This window comes from Rhinopithecus roxellana, chromosome 21, assembly GCF_007565055.1.
Source record: "Rhinopithecus roxellana isolate Shanxi Qingling chromosome 21, ASM756505v1, whole genome shotgun sequence".
NCBI lineage: Eukaryota > Metazoa > Chordata > Mammalia > Primates > Cercopithecidae > Rhinopithecus > Rhinopithecus roxellana.
Genome location: NC_044569.1, coordinates 79,367,535 through 79,387,868, shown reverse-complemented (window position 1 = coordinate 79,387,868; position 20,334 = coordinate 79,367,535). Strand labels below are relative to the sequence as shown.

Sequence of the window (20,334 nt, the reverse complement as noted above, 5' to 3'; positions counted from 1 at the left end):
ATTTTGAGGCCTACAAACATACTTTCTTTCATGATAAAACAGGAAGGTGGCCATAATTTAAGTGAAATACTATTATTGCCTTTGGGCTTAGTTCCAAATACTTCATGAGAAGTCCATAAAAGATCAACATCAAAAGCATAAATAAAAATCGCACTTTACATGTATGAGAGTTTTGTGACACTCCACATACTTAATAGCTTTAATTGCTAGTGACATAGAACTCCAAAAATGTTCTATCTTAGAGTCACATGATCGTCCCATTCAACACCCAAACAAGGGAAATTTTTTTAAAAAATCAAAACAAATAATAGGGCTGGGAGAATTGAATAATCTGTTCTCTTTCCTCTGCCCTAAACAACAACAGCAAAATTCTTTTACATGATTTAATCATGTACTAGGGCATTTCCATTATAAACATAAATATGAGAATGCAGCATCTCAACAGGATCTGAATAAAGAAATCTTACTCTCAGATAATCTAGAACCTTGACAAAAAAAGGGGGGGGGCTTTTGTGAGGGTTAAATGTTTCAGTTTGATCCTTCTTAATTTATTTAAGAGTGAATATCCCATGTACATGTTAACATTATCATTGTAAATGGGGAATCTCTATTTCTGAACCTCAGAATTGTTAGTTTTCCTCCCTTTCCTAAGCAGGTGTCTTTCCATCTCTCACAAATCAAAGAGAATGATGGGGGGTGTGAATAGATGTCTTGCAGTGGTGCCCTGATATGTATTTTAATAAGTTTACTCATCAGAGCACATATAAATTAGAATGAATCATATTCATATATTTAACAGCAAACAAAGCTCAATTTAGCTCATGTCCAGCTTTCTTCGTGTTCATTTTACTTAAGGGCATGCCTTCCTTTTTCTGCTTCTTTTTTTCTTTCTTTCTTGGACACCTCCAACCCCCATTGATGACCGAAATGCAGGGCTATAAATGTAAGGGTGCAATACATCATGAGATAAGTCTGGAGAACATGTCCTCTACCACAATGCACATGAATCTCTGGTACAGCTAAAATTCCAGAAACATGCTGGGGTTCCTTTTGCATGGTAAGCAGGGTCAAAAATGTGAGCACTAGGTGGTTGCCCTTACATATCAGATGAGTTCCAAAGTTGAAAGGTTACATTTGTGAAATTGCAACTGGGTTTCCTAGCACTTGATTCTACCTCCTGCAAAACAAACACTCCTAATTGAAATACAAATCCAACAATATGATAATCTTTCAGTAAAAAAAAAATATATATATATGACTTCTGCACCCTTATCTGCTGACGAGCTGACAGAGAAGTTCAGAGGCAGTTCTTTCACCAGACAAAATGATAGAGAAAATATGTTTTCAAATAAGATCATAAACCTTGAATAGTGCTTTATGGTAAGCAAATGTAAAGCAAAGGGCTGTCCTCTATTCTGTCTACCAGCTCTACTCCCACCACCCTGGTGTGTATCCTCAGCCACTCACCTTTTAGGCAAGGGCTAGTATCTTCCAGGTCAGACCCAAATCCCAAATACCAAAACAGAATAAAGTGATATCTTAGCATACTTTGAGATCAGACTGTTTCTGCATTTCATAGTGCTGGGGGTGAGGGGGAGGTGTGGGGGGAAGGGAAAAGCAGCATACCAATGTAGTGAAATCTGGAAACAACAGCATATATACAGACACAAAAAAAGTTTGCATATTGCACAGAGCGCTTGAAGATCATAAATCTATGCATGAGAAAGATGTAGTGGAAATTTTGGGGGGGATTAGAGTTTATTTTTGTCATCTCTGTGAGACAGCTACTCATTCATCCAGATCACAGCTAAGAAAAAAGCTGGTCACAGAAATTAGCAGTTTCAGCTCAGCAGCGAAGTCGCCAGCCTGTGAAGGCAGAGAGAAATTGACTAATTAGCAATGCGCACTAAAACTTGACGGTTCTTTATAGAGAGAGAGAAGAGAGAGGGAGAGAGAGGGAGAGGGAGGGAGGGGGGCCTCGCTTTTTCCCCTTCTTTCTTCCAAAGATGTTTGAAATCGCAGTCATTTACGCTCGACAATTTTTACAATAGCCTTGAGCCATAATTTTGCGAGTCTCTCCAGCATCCATCCCCCTGTATGGTCTCTCTCTACTGGCCAAGCACGACCGTTTCTCTCCCCAACCGTGGATTTCCTATTACTCTCGTTACGACTCACTGAGCCCCAGGCCCAAGGATAATGATGTGTTGTTTCTTGGTAGCATAATTTGTCACACGTACATTTTTTCTTCTTCTTCTCTTGCAGAAAGCTCTGCTCCCTCTCTCTCTCTCCCTCTCTCTCTCCCTCTCTCTTTCTCTCTTTTCTCCCTCTCCTACATTTTCTTGCTGTTGCTAATTCATGGTGATCAAATGATGTACGACAAAATAAATTGTAAAGAGTGACTGCCTGGAGTTGGGAACCAGAAGGTGTTTTCCCCCTCCCAAGGAGAGAGCAAACCTTTAAAAAGGAAGGACAATTGATTTTTGGGGGGAGCTTAAGTGAGCCTTGACTTTGCAGCTGGTTGAGAGCAGGTAAGTTTCTGGCCTTGTGTCTGCCTTGTGTGTATTTTGTTCTGTCTTTTGGGTTGTTGTAGGGGGAAGGGCCGGGGAGGGAGTCTTTCAGAGGTGTTGGGGGTGGGGGTAGTTGTATGGCAAACGCTCATAAAGAATAAAACTCCTACTGCAAGAAATAAGCAGATGAGGAGGAAAGGCAAGGGAGGAGAACAAGAAGGAAGGGGAATAGGAAAAGATGGGGGGGGAGACAACGAAGCGGAGAGAGCTAGAGAGAGGTATGACCGGGTCCTCTTAAAGGGAGAGAGACTCTAAGATGTTTCAGGCAAGCCAGAGCTTTGGGGGCGGGCGTGGGGGTGCTGCCGGGGGAGGGACCGCGAGGGAGGGTAGGGTCCACCTGGAACGGGATGGTAAAGTGAGTCGAAAGGAGCCCAGTCTGGTATAAATAGGAAGCCGGCGATCCAGGACCGGCGCCAGGCAGGGCAGAGTGAGCCGCAGTGGAAGGGGCAGGTCCGGCGGGATCCCTCTGAGCTGGGAGGCGGCGGCGGCGGCGGCTCTCCCGGGCGGGTGGACGGGCGGGCGCGCGGGCGGGATGCGAGCAGAGGGTCCCTTTCTGCTCAGCCCTGGAAGGTGCAATTACAGGTTAAGGACCGGGCGTATCGATTTCGCCTCGTCTCCCCCACCCTGCCCTCCTCCGCCTAGATGCCGGCGGCTCAGACTTTTTACAGAAGTAGTTCCAGGGCCGGGGGAGTGGGGGTGCCCCAGTAGGGGGCCGCTGGGGGCTCTACCGAGGGGGTCAGAAGGGAGCTGCGGCAGCCGGCCACGATGCTGGGTGGGGCGCAGAGACCCCGCACCCCACTGCGCCCCCGCCCCCCCCCCGTTCTTTCCACAGCCCCCACCCCTCCCCCCAACACCTGCCTTCTAACTTGAACTTCTCATAGTTACTGGAGTTAAAGCGACTGCGCCTGGTGCCCGGGAGGGAAAACCGTGCACACGAATCCCTCCCGGCCTCCTGGCCTCCCGACTCCCGCTCCAAACGCGTCCTCGCAGCCCCACTTCCTCCCCTTGGGTCCTCGGTGCCGCCCCGCGCTGGAAGGGGAGATAGATGCCCGAACTTCCGCGCTTTGAAATGAGCGAGACGGGGGAAAGGGGGCCACCGGGTCGGGGTGGGGGTGGTGGAAAGATTCTCCTGCCAGGTTTAAAGGCGTCTCTGGAAAATTAGCCAAACTGAGTGGTGACGGGGAAGCCAACAACAGTTTGCGAAGCAGGGAAGCGGGCAGGGCCAGGGTGAAGGAAATGAGCTCGAATTGATAAGGACAGCTCCCGCCTCTGCCGAGTCCACTGAGCCGGTCCTCACCGCGCTCCGCTGCACTTTCCCGGGAGAAGAAAGGGCTTTATCTCCTCCCTCAGACTACTAGCCTAGGAGTTTCTCGGGGCAGCATGGATAATCGAAGGGGGTCCCAGCTTTTGGAGAGCTAAGATTCGCCCACCCCGCGCGCTTGTCGGGCCCCTGTTCCTACCCCCTCCCCCAAACTGGACCAACTGCGAAGAGCAAAGCTTCGGGCATAAGTTGACCTGAAACCTTCGCCGTCGGTCGCCTCTGCGCTTTCAGGGCACCCCGGGCTCCCCACTCCCCGGCCTTTCCCTTCTTCCGGCCCGGCATGGACACGAGCCCACGAGGTGCCTCGGCCTCAGCCGCCACTTTGCCGTCGCTGCTGCCACTGCTGTTGCTGCCAACAGCTGAGGTGGTTTTAGGAAAGTGAGGTACGAAGTGTGTGGGAGGTGGCGAGAGGAGTCGCAGGGAGCAGAACCGGCGCCGGGACCCCAGACAGGGCCCTTCTGGTGGCGCTCACGGATCCAGCGTCTTCGGACTTTCCTCCTAGGGTCGGGGTCCGGAGCGCGCCAGGAGGGAGCCAAGCTGAGCCTTGTTTCTTGTTCTTCGCCCTCCCCTCCCCTCCACACCCTTCCCCACCCCGACCACACCCCACCCCATCCACCACCCTGCTCCCCTCCCTCCCATCCCCCACCCCTGTCTGCCAGGTTGGAGGAGGGTTTAAAGCCAGGTGCACCGAGTCAGCTCGCCATGTCCAGATCCGGGGACAGGACCTCCACCTTCGACCCCAGCCACAGCGACAACCTGCTGCACGGCCTCAACCTGCTGTGGAGGAAGCAGCTGTTTTGCGACGTGACCCTGACGGCCCAGGGCCAGCAGTTCCACTGCCACAAGGCCGTGCTGGCCTCCTGCTCGCAGTACTTCCGATCGCTCTTCTCCAGCCACCCCCCTCTCGGGGGAGGGGTCGGCGGCCAGGACGGCCTGGGGGCCCCCAAGGACCAGCAGCAGCCGCCGCAGCAGCAGCAACCGTCACAGCAGCAGCAGCCGCCGCCGCAGGAGGAGCCCGGGACTCCTTCTTCCTCCCCCGACGACAAGCTGCTGACCAGTCCCCGGGCCATCAACAACCTGGTGCTGCAGGGCTGCTCGTCCATCGGGCTGCGCTTGGTGCTCGAGTACCTCTACACGGCCAATGTGACCCTGTCCCTGGACACGGTGGAGGAGGTGCTGTCGGTCAGCAAGATCCTGCACATCCCCCAGGTCACCAAGCTCTGCGTGCAGTTCCTCAACGACCAGATCTCGGTGCAGAACTACAAGCAGGTGTGCAAGATCGCCGCGCTGCACGGCCTGGAGGAGACCAAGAAGCTGGCCAACAAGTACCTGGTGGAGGATGTGCTGCTGCTTAACTTCGAGGAGATGCGCGCCCTGCTGGACTCGCTGCCGCCCCCCGTGGAGTCGGAGCTGGCGCTCTTCCAGATGTCCGTGCTGTGGCTGGAGCACGACCGCGAGACCCGCATGCAGTACGCGCCTGACCTCATGAAGCGCCTCCGCTTCGCGCTGATCCCGGCCCCGGAGCTGGTAGAGCGGGTCCAGTCAGTGGATTTCATGCGAACCGACCCGGTCTGCCAGAAGCTGCTGCTGGACGCCATGAACTACCACCTGATGCCCTTCAGGCAGCACTGCAGGCAGAGCCTGGCCAGCAGGTAGGAGACAACAAAGAGGAGGGCGGGGGTGGCGGGGCGGGGGGGTGGGGGAGAGAGCCAGAGAGGCCGGAGGGAGGGGAGGGGGCAGGGAGGAGGGGAGAGGTGGGTGGGCTGGGCGGGTGGCTCCAGCAGGATGAAAACAAACGCAAACAATTCAGAGTGTGTGGGGAAAGTTGATTTCAGAGTCCCTGAAAGGTCAATAGGGAACTGGCCTAACAGCATCCCTGAGCGCTCAAAAGACGAGGTTCTAGATATCTCCAGAGCCATAAACATGGGAATTGTGGACTCAGACTGAAATTGACAGGCAGGTGGGGCCAAAGGCCAGGAGAGTCAGAAGTGTAGCTTTGGCAGTTTCTCTAAGCCAGTTCTCCCTACAAATCTCAAGATGGGCTTGCTCTAGAAAAGGGATCCTGTGGTGAGGAAAGCCCACTCCACCCCTCCTCAGTTCTGCCTTAGGTGAGCAGAAGAGCCCAGGGGATGCTTGTAAAGGAAGGCTTTCATGGTCTTGCTGTCACACACTCAAGTTGCTTCTTCATGACTGGGATCTGCTCCCTGTGGATGTCAGAGCTCCAAAATGCTTTGTCTATTAGGGTCACTATTGGAAATGCTGGTATCATGTGCCCAGGCAAACTTTTCTACGTTGTGGAAAGCTTTCCTTTTCACTTTTAAAGGAGAGTAAAGCAAGAGATTTCAGGGTGATGGGGTGAATCTTGCCTAGTAACTCCCATTTCTGAGAAGAGTGCAGTTGAAAATTGGGGTGGGGGAGTGGAGAGGCTTCTAGCTCCACTTGGTCTGTGTGCCTGCTCACCAGTGACAAAGAAGTTGGGGAGTTGTTGCTGCTCCTGTTGTTGCTAGTTAGAAACGTGGATGTGTGTGTTGCAAGTAGGATTTCAGGGGAGAGAGAAATGATGCCTTTTTAAAATGCTGCTGAGATAAAAAGGTTGTAGGAATTGACAATCGTGTTTTATTGGCTCCAATTTTAAAACCATTTTTAATGAGCCCTAGCAAAGGGTTTCTTTCTCTTTTTAGAAAAGAGAAACAGTATCCTCTCAGTTTCTCATGATAAAACATCATGATTCCAGATGCCAGGCTACACCAGCCTAACCATCAAAGTGTTACATTAGCAAAGCACATGGTTTGAAAATCTAGCAGGGCATTTTCCCAATCAGAATGATGTCTAAAGGATGGGGCCCACCTTGTGCAGCCTTATAGAATTAAATGGAGTGTGTGTGTGTGTGTGTGCGTGTGTGTATGTGTGTGTATTTGTCATTATGTTTCCACCAGACCTAGGTAACTAAAGTTTCAAGAAATGGAAGATATTCTCTACACTTTTTTAGGCAGCTCTAGTGTTAAGGAGAGGCCAAGAGTAGGCATGAGGAATTTTGAACTTGTAACAAAATCCTGTAAGTTGATTTTTCTAACATCTGTGGGAGATGAGTTAATGAATCGGGGTGTCAAAAGATGATAATAGGACAATAGAAGAAACAAGAATCTAAATCCCCATGTGCTTTTAACAGTGAGCACAAGAGGCCAATGAGGAAAAAACATGAAAAGTATTTTTATTTTATTGGAATTTTTCGCTTGTCTAAAGATCCAAATGGCAAACTCAGTGTGATGGGCAATGGGCATTGGTGATTAATATTCTGTCATTTTAATATTTACCACTTTTAAATGACCTACAAGTATACTTCATTTAGCATATATCATACATAGTCAGTAATTCAGACAACACAGTTATAGTTCTGAACATACATTTACTCATACTTTAAAAAATATGTATAATGCGGTATAAATTCAGAAACCCAGAGGAATAATAAAGTTAAGATTTAACTTATTCTAAAAGTAATTTTGGCAGAGGAGCTTTATAAATTTGATCCAGTAAATAATTTCTGAAGCTCTCAATGCACTTTTATTTAATAGGTATGTCCTAAGATTCGATGTTAGAAGAGTTTGACTTTCAAAATGCAAAATCCATTTCCCACTTTAGTCAAGATTCAGCACACCAGCTAAGGCCTGCTGGCTCTGTCCTGGTGGATGGCTGAGATACCAGGCTGCCTGGCTCCGTGACGACACCTTCCAGCTTCACTGGGCCACATCATTTGAAGGATATGTAGTGGTGTCTGGCCACTAAATGCTTACAAGTGTCATGGGTGCTGCAAGAATCTGATACTTCTGCAGTAGGAAGAAAGCTGTATTTTCTTTTAAAAGAGAAAGATACAGAAAAGAAAATAGTTCATGCGAACCTATCATTGACCTCAAAATAATATAATTTGGGTTTTATTCGATTATTCGTAAATGTAGCACTTTGAATTTTACAGACTAATTACATTATTTTAATTTTAATTCACAGGAAGAATGCCAAAATAACCATGACGTTCCTAACTTTAAAGTAGACAAAAATGCTGTAAGTTGCAACCAGCAGTATTAAATCAGCCCATTTATTATAGCATCAGTGTAATATAAAAATGTTCCCTCAGCCTTATGTGTCGCTTAACAGGGATAAATGTGTTAACCAATTGGTTTTGAGATTACATCACTTTTATTGAAGACAACTGAATAGAAGGACCTTGTATTTATTACTTTTTATCCACCTGTAGTTATTAAACTCTAAATATAAAAGAGTTCATTAAATTCAGAGAGGGAGATGAAAATGTCAAATTGACCAGTCTTTTGGAATAAGTACAAAGTATAAGCAAATAGAATAACTTCAAAACAGAGTTCACTTGTTAAAGAATATATTATCTATAGAAAGTAGAGATATTAATATAATCACAATTTAAGGATTTTAAAGATTATTAAATAATTTTGAATTTTTATTAAGTCTAGAAAAGTAAAGGAACCCAAGTATAAAATCTTTATACAAATGCTCAAATTAATTTAAAAGATTCCCTCTTGTTGCTTAGTTTTTTCTAAGTTTACCAGTTGCACTCAAATTCGTATTCCGTTTTACCAAACTTGACATAAGGACAATAAGTAAAATAAGAAACTTGTCACTCTGTATTCAAATACACACGTAAGTAATTTAAGATGACAAGACTTGACAAAGGATATAAAGTTTCAGTTAGACAGGAAGAATAAGTTTTAGTGATCTATTGCGTCAACAACGTGACCACAGTTATTAAAAAAGTATTATATATTTCAAAATTGCTAAAAGAGTAGATTTGAAACATTCTTAACACAAAAACATGATAAAGAGGTGAGGTGATGGATAGATTAAATCAGCTTGATTTATTCTTTCTGCAAGTCAATATTAACATCATCTAAAGCATGAAAATTTAGTTTCATAAAGTGACGTGATATGCAGTGTTCAGTACATTACATGTAAATAACAGAAGACTTATAGTCTAAATTTAGCTTAAGTAACCCCAAATTTTTTTATTTGCAGTTTGAAATTTTAATGTATAATTTAGCAATAATCCCAAATAAATCAAATTGGACTAGATATTAACTAACTGGATAAAATTAACTGATGTTTTACATTTTCATTGCACCTCACACAATGTAACATATAAATGCTTATTAAAAGTTGAATGAATTAAGATTATGAAATAAGGCTCAATGTTGTACTTCATCAATACGTTAATTTACGTTACTATTGCACATAACAAAAGTTTACTGAACCTTCTCCAAGAAAACACCTGTAATAGAAATACATTCATGAAATAATTATATTTTTTAAGCATTTAATAACTAGCTATTATGTCCTGTGTGGGGTTCCATATCAAAGTGTAGTTTTAAAGAAATTATATTTTATAAACAACAGGAGACTACCTAAGATTTCATTTACTACAAAACATAGTCTATTCATAGATTTCTCATAAATTAATGTAAAACTCTATTTAAACATGAAGGGTACTAACTATCTATCTGCTAAAATGACTTGCAATAACTAAAATGCCATTACATTTCCTAATATACAGTTTTGATTCCTGGCTTTGGTGCTTAGAAAGTGTTTCATTAAATGTAGGACAATATTTTCTATTGGTTCTCTTTCTAAGAACTGAGTAATAACCTTAACAAAGCAAACTAATCTTGTATCCATGCATTCTCTAAATTGTTACTTCCCTTTATATCAATTTGATACCCTCAGATTAAAATTTGTTAGATAGTTAAATTTTGTATCAGAAATTATTCAACCATTCAGAACACAATTTGTTTATTATCTGAAACAGGACCATTGATTACAAAATCACATCAACCGGTGTGGGAGTCAGATAGTTACATCCTACAATCAGAAGGCAATTAAAAAGGATACCAATGTATTGTGTTGAAATAGAGGACTTACTGTTAAAAGTGGACATTTTCCAGTTTTAATTCATGCTTGTATTTTTACCATTTTTATGAACATGAGTTTCACTCATTACCTTAGCAAATTCTAAGTATCCCAATTTTCTTAACTTAAAAAAACAGTAAAAAATTTGTTACCTTTTTTACAACTGCTACTGGCGTAACAGGTGATGTTGATGCACTTCACAAAACATTAATTAATTGAATTTTCATAATAACCCAAGGTATGAGTACCATCATTAGCCTCATATAGATAAAAAACTGATTCACAGAGAAGTTAAGCATTGCTCCATGATTGCACAGCTGAACCCAGGCAGTGTGGCAAGTCTATGTTGTCATTCACAGTATGCTGTTTTTTACTATCACTCCTCAAATGCTAGCCAGGCTGTAATCTAGTAATTGACTGAAGAATTATATGTAGACTTAAGACTTTTCTTTTAAAAAAGAAACTTGTGAGGGTTAAATATTAATTTATCTGACTTTAAAAAAAAATTAGGAGAGTTGTTTTTCCAAGCCAGGGTTCAGCAATTTTTTTTCTATAAAAAGCAACACAGTGTTTATTTTTGGCTTTGGGGTCACAAGGTCTCTGTTGCAACTATGCTACTCTTCCCCTATAGTGCAAAAACACAACTGACAGTACATAAATGAATGGGCATTGCTGTGTTACAGTAAAACTGCATTTGTGGGCACTGAAATTTCATATAATTTTCACATCATGAAATATTATTTTAATTTTTTCAACCACTTGAAAACATAAAAGACATTCTTAGTTTTCAGGCTATACAAAAATGTAAAAATAAGAGGTGGACTGGATTTATTCTGTGAGCCACGGTTTGCCAACCCATGTACTAGGCACTTGGGATGTATCAGTGAAGAAAATGGACAAAAACAATTTGCCCTTATTTTAGTGGAAAAAAATCCCCATTAGTCTTCATCCTTCCGTTTGGAAAGAACTCAAGTCTAAATAATTCTACCGTGCTAAGTTAGAAGTTAATTTTTCCAGAATATGACTTAAGGATTTGAATAGTGATCCTTGGAAGCTAAATAGTGATTAATTAAAACAATGGATGAGTTTCTCATTTTTTCAAGCATACTGGATATAAAACCTCCTAATGTAGAATGGTCATCATTATTCAGAAGAAGCTTAAATATTGTTTATATGATATTTTAATCATTTCGAGTAGGAAATCAAAGTAGGCGAGTATATTTAACACACTATTTTTCTGAGATTAATGGGCACATATTCAGCAAACTAATCTAGGCAAACTAATCTAAACTAAATGAACATGTGAACAATTATTTTTCTGAGTGTCAGTCTGTATCTCCAGCTGCTTTGATCAAATGGCATGTGTTATCAGGATTCCTGACTTCTGAGTGGATCAACTGGATTGGGTATAGATCCTCCGTGCCTTCTGCAAAGTGAACAACCTCTGGAGGAATACTTACCCCATCGTAGGTTTGTCTTATGTGTCTGTCTCAGACCCCAATAGACAGTGACTTCTCTGAATATTTGTAACCAAAGCACTTAACTCAGTGCCTGACCCTTGATCTAAAAATGTGAGTTCGTTATATATTGCTATTGGTCTTAAATATAATTGAGATAGACACTTAAGGTTGGCTCAGTGTCAATCAACAAAGCTAATGTGCAATAAAAATATAGGTAATTTTAAAGATGATTACACACACGCAAACACACACACAACCTGTTATTTGCCAATAATAATAGTAGCTATCACTGACTGCGCAACTACCACAAAGCTTGATTTATCACTTACAGTTTTTCTTATCTTTACAGCACCCTTTCAGCCTTTTTAAAGATTAGAAAACTGGGACTCAGAGAAGATAAGTAATTTACCCAATTATCTGAATAGGGTTGAGTCAGAGGTCCTTATCACCAGGGGAATACCCTGCCATTATGAGTGTATATTGGAGATGTGGCATCGACAAAAGACAAACTCTGATCTACACCTTCCACTTCTGTTTTACCACACCACAAAAGTCATTAAAAGTTCCTGCCATCTAACTCTTCTTCAGGCCACTCAACCAATGAAGAATGAGGGGAAGACATTAGAAAGTCAGAATTCTATCCTTCTGGTCTACAGCACTTAATTATTAGTTCTGAATTAAGGGGCTAAATAATAAAGTTGCTGAGATTTGGCACTATAATATTGACTTACTAAAAATAGAATGAGCCAATGCACTTTAAATAAAGAAAGAAAAATAAGAACTTTCAGTTTAACTATGAAAAATAACTATGAAAAAAAAAAAAAAAAACCTTGAAGCTTGAATTTGAACCAAAAGTTGTTTTTCCTGGATTTCTGTGCACTGAAGTACTAGAGGGGTGTCAGATTTGTTTTTGTGACTGTAAAACACTATTCATGTTGGTGATGCTTTCAGGTGATTAAATAACCAGGTAGAAGCTGGAATTATAAAAATACCTGTATATTTTAATAACATAAAATAAGATCGCTCTAACTGAAAATTTATTCTGTCTATGTTTTGTTTCAAGAAAATCATTTTAACAATTATTAGATCATAAATGTTTGTCTTCTCTCATTCATTCAGAATTCAGAAAATATGTTCATTTTCCATGTCCTTTTCATTGATTTCCAAGATAATTCACAATACATGAATTACTACTGATGATTTCTTTAAATTAAAACAAAACAAAAACACTATTTTGATATGGGTAGGAGGGTGACTTAACCAGAGAAAGGCTATCTGTTGTAATATGATGATATAATGAGTGTGTTCATTTTACTGTAAATACCAGAGAGGTTTATCTATTCACAAATAATATTAATGCATATAGGATTAGAACTATTTGCAACATTAGAAGTAAAGCAGAAAGGTACTAGGGAATGCCTACCATAAAAAGAGAACATAAATTACAGGGTAATGAGAAAAAGAAGAAAAACAAGAAGTAAGAAAAATGCAAGGAATAAGGGGTATCAAACAAGTTATTAAGAATGTGAACTATCTGAAAAAGGAAGAAAAAGAAGATGGGCAAGAAAGTTCTAAAGACTGGAAATTAGGTGTTCAATATTTACAAATCAAGATAAGTACAAATCAAGACACACTTAAATCATGGCATACCCAACCTTATATAATTTAAAGTTATAGACAGAGTTCCATTAAAAAGAAAAAAAAAAAAAAGTCAGTCCTCAAAAGAAAGAAAATATTGTCACAAGAAAAAAATGTCAATCATGGTACCTTACCGCCTATAATTCCATTCAGGTTCAATAACTATGTATATGTAATCTGAGTTAATAAGATTTTTTCTTGTTTTTTTTAAACCCATTGTTGTGCTAGGTAATGCAGTAGTTTCAGAAGTGTCAGAGTTCAAGGGGGACAACCCGTTATGTGAATATAAGGAGATAAACATATAACTGCATTTGTTGCAAAATCGTCTTAATTCCCACTGTAATCTGACCTGACAAAAGACCTGAGAAGCAAGGAGAACTTCAGGACCTCTGACAGCTTTTTAAATGCAGGCCGATGACTGTGTCACACTGATAGTGAAAACTTAGAGTGATGTGCTGCAATTTACTACTAATCAGAAGTTGTTCTGTGGAATATCCCCCACATTTGTATTGAGCATATATGGTACATCAAGCTCTGAGCTAAGTTCTGAGATACAGAGCTGAACAAGACAGACACGTTACTGACTGCATGCAATTTACAGTAAAAAGAGAAAGAGTAAATAATAACACAAAATAATCACACTGGCAATACATAATCTATAAGAGAAAAGTGACATGGGCTGGGACACTTTGTAACAGACAGCGGTAACCTTATCCAGTGACTGGAGAAGACTTTCTCTGCAGCAAAGGTATAAGATGAGCCTGAAAGATAAGCCATTCTAAGTAAGGGGCCTGGGGAGAAGGCAAAGTGTGCAATTGTAGCGGCAAAGCTGAGAGAAAACCACGTGCAAAAGCTCCCGGGCAGAAAAGAGCTTGGCACCTTCCAGGAATTAAAAAAAAAAAAAAAGGGTGTGTGGCTACATTTGTGGCAAGAGGGGTTGTCCAAATCATACAGGAAGTTGTAGGCCCTCCTAAGGATTATTTACAACATAGATACATTTTAAAATGGAAAAATCAGCATGTTTTTCAGTTGAACTGAGAAAAGAAGTAATACTATTGTGGAAACACTGCTGCCTTTGAAATCATAAACCTAAATGGGCCTGGTTCCACTTTAGTCAAGTCCTGAAGCAGTAAAATGGGCTAATAATTATGGTTCTAACTACTTACCAGGGTTTGTAGAAAGATCAGCTGAGGTTGTAGAAAAACTGAACATAAAATGCTGTTTTAAGTTTGTGTATTATTAATTTTAAAAGACATATTTAGCAAAATTTACCTGAATGCACTTTTGCCTATCAAAAAAACACTAGGACGTATTTGTGATATCACTGATAACACAGAAATAGTCAGAGACTGTTAACACCAGGAGAATGAAGTTGGAGGGAACCAGAGGTGAAACCAAAGGCATCAGAAGGAAGTGGGAGCATTGGAATTTTCGACAGCTCTCAGCAATTTATATTTCATTCTTCAAAAGGAAAATGATGGCTGGTTGAGTTACAAATGTCTTTCATTTCTTCCTTTCATAGAAGAGAGTTCCTCTTCTTTTTAATCTCATAAACTTAAGCTTAGAGACTTTCTTTTCTGCTGCTCCCAAAGCCTTTCACATGCATATGTCTGGCTTCTTTGCTCCCAGAGCGCCTGTGAGGGGGTTGGCAAATGGCACCTGCGTGGGGACTCTGAACTTCCTCAGAGCTCAGCTGGGCCACCGTATGGAGACTGGCTCACTGGAGGCTGCAGAGAAGTGAACTGAAGAATTACAGTCGGTTTCACTTCCCTGCCTTATGTGCCTTCAGGTGCCTCTGAAGACAGGCGAGGCCAGTGAAATGGAGAGGAGGAAAAAGAGAGAAAGCAGCAATATCTGAGAAGAAAAAGTCCTTGAAAATGTAGAGGCGTTGTTGAAAAATATGGAAAGATGAATGTGTGTGTATGTGTGTTTGTGTGTGTGTGACGCCTGTGTGTGTGTACACAGTCCAATCGCATATTGTTGGGTGCTCCCTGCAAATTTTCTATAGAGTGATTTCTGAGATGTGTTTTTATCAGATAAATGTCTATTTTGAATGTCAGGGTCAGGGTGGGATGGTCCACAATTCACAATCTGGCACTGAGTGAGGAATTATTGGGCTGGGACGGTCAATTTGTCACCAAAAAGAAAATAGTCATATTTGTAAATCCTTCTTAGAGCAAAACAACAGACGGCTGTCTGGCTCTGATTTTGAGCACCCCTCAAAACCAACCACATCAGAGCATCCCATGCAAAATGATGGGATTAAAAGAGGGAATAACCTCTGAGTCAGAGAGGGAAACTTTAAAGGAAACACTTTAATGCTATCAGGTGTACACTAGGCCCTCACCACTTTCTATTTCATATGCATTAACAGGAGTTCACTGATACAGTGAGAGATCCCAGTCAGTATGGGTGTATTACAGAGGCAGAAGTGTGTGCCCAGTAGCACAGATGAATTTGGTGGATTGGTTACTATAGCAACTGTACCACCATGTCAGTGGCAATTCCTGTAATCTCTGTCTCCTAAGGTTTCATAAGCATTCACTCCAAAATGACGAGAGAGAGAGAGAGAGAGAGAGAGAGAGAGAGAGAGAGAGAGAGAGAGAAGGTTACAATGCAGATATCTTAAACAGCTGTATTGTGTAGTAATTAAGACCTGAAAGTTAGACAAATGCTAGTTTAAATCTCACCACTACCACTTACAAGCTGCTTCTCCTTGGGTAATTTACTTAACTTATTTTCAGATTCCTTACCTATAAAATGCACATCAGAATACCTACTTCATTCGGGCAATTTTAAATGTTTAAATAATGTATGTACATCACTTAGTATAGTGCCTGGCTATAAATATTCAATGATTGATAGCTTGGATTTTTATAGGAATCGTTCCATTTACATCTACTTACCTTTCTGTTCAGTTGTTAGGACTTTCACTTCCATACAAAATGTTTAGAATTGGATTTCCACATGAGTCCTGACACTGTTCTGATAATGATCATGCTTCTGCTGAAGCATTATCCATTTTAGTCATCATTTTAAGTTTATGTTCATTTTATCCACCTTCGAGTGATGTACAGAGCCCAGGCCAATCCTGGAATTTTATTCCATCTTTTTGATCTATTCATGCAATCAGAAAATTTAGAAAACCCATGGTAGATTCACATTGAGCAGCTTTATTGAGATGTAATTAACATACTATACAATCCACCCACTTAAAGTATACAGTTCAATGGTTTTCAGTATATTCACAGAGTCGTGTGGCCATCACCACAATTTTAGAACATTTTAATCATTTCCTCCCCCTAAAACCTGTATCTGTTAGCAATCACCAATCATTCCCTCACCACCACCGTAATCTTCCCCACTCTTAGCCCTAGGTAACCACTAATCTACTTTCTGTCATCAGAGATTTGCCTATTCTGGACATTTCATTTAAATAGAATCATACAATATATGGGTTTTTTTGAATGGCTTCTTTCATGTAGTGTATTTCCAAGGTTCATCTATGTTGTCACAGGTAATACTACATTATTTATTTTTATGGCTGAATAATATTCCATTGTATAGATAAACTACATTTTGTTGTTTATCCATGGACATGTGGGTTGTTTCCACTCTTTGCTATTATGAATAATGCTGCCCTGAGCATGCCTATACAAGTTTTTGTATGAACATATCTTTTCATTTCTCTTGAGTATGCATACACCTAGGAGTGGGAATGCTGCCTCATGTGTTAATTCAGTTAACATTAAACAAATATTTAACCTTTTGAGGAACTGCCAGATGGCTTTTCAAAGCAGCTGCACCATTTTACATTCACACCAGCAGTTTATGACAGTTCCAATTGCGCCACATCTTCACCAATACATATCCGTCTTTTTCATTATAACCATCTTAATAGATGGGAAGTAGTATCTCATGGTGGTTTGCATTCCCCTAATGGCTAATCATGTTGAGCACCTTTTCATGTGCTTATTGGCCACTTGCATATCTATTTTGAAAAATGTCTCTGGGCCTGGTGGTGCATGCTTATAGTTCCAGATACTCGGAGGCTGAGGCAGGAAAACTGCTTGAACCCAGGAGTTTGAGGCTGCAGTGAGCTGTGATCGGTCCACTGCACTCCAGCCTGGGCAATAGAGCGAGACACCGTCTCTAAAAACAAAAAAGCAAAACAAAACAAAAAATACAAAAGAGAGAGAGAGAGAGATGTCTATTCAAATTCTTTGGCCATTTGTTTTTTAGTTGTGCTATGTGTCTGTTTATGATTAAGTTATAAATATCCTGTAAGCATCATAGGACTTCTTATGGTACCTAGATCACAGCTGGGGCTACTTTCTGCAGGAATAGGTTATACTATTTGCAAAAATGAAAAGAAAATACATGCAGATGTACAGTGAAAAATTCTCTAGATGATTTTATATGACACTTATGACTATTATTAAAAATCTTGGTATTTGGTATGGCAGAGAAAAATATCTGTGATTGATTTTGGTATTGTTTATTTTCCTCTTCATGTAATCATTTTAGCTTTGATGACTTGGGCATCATATTCCTTAAATGATATCCTGGACTTGGATAAGCAAATCTTTCATTTCAAGGAAAATATTTTCATTACTTGAGTTACTTAAATTTTCTTAAAGACACATAAGAAATATTTTTTTCAAGCAATGTTAATACAATAATTACTTTAGGAAAATAAGGTGAAATTTTTTTGACTTCCAAGACATGATATCTGATAAGAAGCACTATAGAAGAAGAAGTACTGCGTGTCAAAAGAAAACAAAACAAACAAAAAACAGCAGCTCTCAATTTAAAACGTTCCTTGTGGGGATCAGCAGGAAACAGCAAAGCACGGGATTTTCAGTCAAGGCTGAGATTCGATGGAGGGCTTCACCACACATAGCACCAAGTGGATTCCAACATGGAAAAGCTAAATTTATCGTGAGAATAACTTATCTGATTTCATCTTTCCTTTGCTACAGTCTCCCGGCAGTTTTCCTTGGGGACAAAAACTGCTGCTACTGCTGCTCTTGAAGAGAAATTACTTTTACTACTCTTAGTAAGTTGGGTACTGTTACTTCATTGTCGCTTCTAGTGTGTGGATATGGAAGACTGGTCAACAAATTGTTTCTTGGGCTTAATGTTTATGCTGCTGAATAGAACAATTTCTATTTTGATTATGTATTTTCATGAACAATCAAATTCTTGCTTTCTCTGGAAAGATTTACATATTTGATACTTAAGAAAGAAGACTGAGTCACCATGACAGCTCTCAGAGCAAGATGGTAGGGATTGTAATGTGGATTTCTTTATATGTCACGGAGACAAGGTATTATCAAAGGATGTGATTATTTTACAGGTTTTAGAATGCATTTTCAACAAATCCCAAGAATGCAGAAAACCTCTTGAAATTAGTCACAAGTTTTTGTCTTTAGAAGACATTTTCTTCCCTTGGCAGAAGTTCTAGTCATGTAGAGAAGGTACCAATTCTAGACAGTCACTTCAGAACACCTGGAATCTGGACAAACTTCAATTGGCATTCTTGTATTCAAAATTGAAAAGTGAAAATAGACAATGCAAAACTGAAATCGTTAAACACCACCCTTGATGCACTCAAATAAATTCAAGATTTGGGGTTTTTCCAGGGTTAAGGAGCAGCAAACGAAACCAACAGCAAGTAGTCTAGGTAAAAATCGATCCCAGGAAAAGGGACACCTCTCATGCAGGAAAGAACCCCTCAAGCCTTCCATCAGTTTAATCAAACTGACAGTCCAACTTCCAGGAAACAGTCATTCTTTTGACCTATTAAGAGAAGGAATCATTTCACCTTAGAAAGGTTTTTTTGCATAGTGTTTCACATTTGCATGCATGTGTGTGTGTGTGTGAAGAAAAGTCTAAACCCTAAAGTCTCCAAGCGGCTTAATGAAAATTTATTGTCTCCAATTTCTGGTGGTTGGAAGTTCAAGACCAAGATGCCAGCAGGGTTGATTTCTGTGGAGCTTCTCTTCCTGGTTTGCAGACAGCTGCCTTCCTGCTGTATCCCCATATGGCCTTTTCTCTGTGCTTACATGCAGAGAAAGATCTGGTGTCTCTTCCTCTTCTTATAAGGACACCAGTCATATTGGATCAGGGCCTCACCCTTATGACCTCATTTAACATTAATTACCTCCTTAAAGACTCTATCTCCAAATATAGTCATTTTGGGGGTTAGGGCTTCAACACATGAATTTGGAGAGAACACAGTTTAATCCATAACAAGGCCAAGTCTAGGACACAAAATTAGAAAACAGGGAAATTAACTAAAGTACTACTTTTCAACTAGATCCATACAAGCAAAGTTATCTAGGCAGTTGAGCAGTTATCCAAGTCAGCAGTGTATAAGTAGCTCTTCCAGTAATGTAAAGCTACTAGAGGAAAAAAATGCAGATCCTTTTTCCTCATTTCCAGATGATCTTGCCTAGACCAGTAGCTTTTTAAAGAATCAACCATAGAGTTTTTTAATAAAATATATCTTCTCTAGCTCCACCCCAGAGATTCTAAATAAATTGATCTGAAAGGAGGTCCCAAGAACCTGCATGTTTAGCAAGCGACATAGGTAGTTTTGCTACCAGTAGATTTTGGACCACATTTTGAAAATCATGGAACTAAACAAATCATTGCTTCTGTTTTTTGAATTTGCTACATGTCTATAAAAGATAGGAGAAAATACTGTGAGTAATTTATTAAAAGATAAGTTCGGGAAAAATTTTTGCAAAATTAAAAGAAATTTGATTAATTGATATGAGAAAAAGGGAAATGAGTCATAGGGAAAGTTGCTGGAATGACCAAATTCTGGGGGATTTATTTCCTTGAGATGAAATTTGGGTCCCTACCATGCTAGAGAATTTGCAGAATAATTCAAGCCACACAGTATAGCATCCACAATTCAGCTTCAGAGAACATGGTAAACTTTTCAGAATAATTTGTTGCTGCATGTCAAAGATCTGATAATGAAAAGAATATTGCTCCAGATTAGCTGATTGGGTGAGTCTCAGAGGCTTCTGTGAATTCCCTTTCCAGCAGTGGATGACCTTGAAGGGTTTCCTAGATACCACGGAGCCCTCCACCTAGGGTTCATTGTGGCACCATAGTCCCTCGAGGGTTGGTGATATAGCAAAGAAGAGAAAGAACTGGCTCCCTACAAGGAGGGAGAGGAAAAGCAGAGGAAGATAAGAGATTCCATTTCACCCACAGCAGCAGGGTGTCCCTAAGCAGGATTCCACAAGCCACACTTCATTGTCTCCACAGCACACACATCCACCAGGGCCTGCCTCCCTCCCTTGCTGCAGACCTATCCCAAAATAAGGATAACCTTCTTCTTTTATCTTTACCCCAGGATGATTTCATAGAATTTTTCTTTCCCTTAAAATAAATGTTGAGTCCT

At 40.8% G+C, this 20,334-nt stretch overlaps 1 protein-coding gene across 2 annotated transcripts in view; it reads left to right on the top strand.

Annotated features, from left to right (window-relative positions):
- The first annotated feature begins 2,118 nt into the window (after positions 1 to 2,118).
- Positions 2,119 to 20,334, top strand: part of KLHL14 (kelch like family member 14) — a 100,190-nt gene continuing 81,974 nt past the window's right edge. Inside the window, exons 1-2 of one of the 2 annotated variants that reach the window (XM_010365941.2) lie at positions 2,119 to 2,528; positions 4,548 to 5,540. In XM_010365941.2, the coding sequence (XP_010364243.1) occupies positions 4,591 to 5,540 (950 nt within the window). In that variant the 5' untranslated portion in view covers positions 2,119 to 2,528; positions 4,548 to 4,590. Of the gene's footprint in view, positions 2,529 to 4,498; positions 5,541 to 20,334 lie in introns of those variants that run through there. The other variant, XM_030926104.1, reaches the window with a different exon arrangement.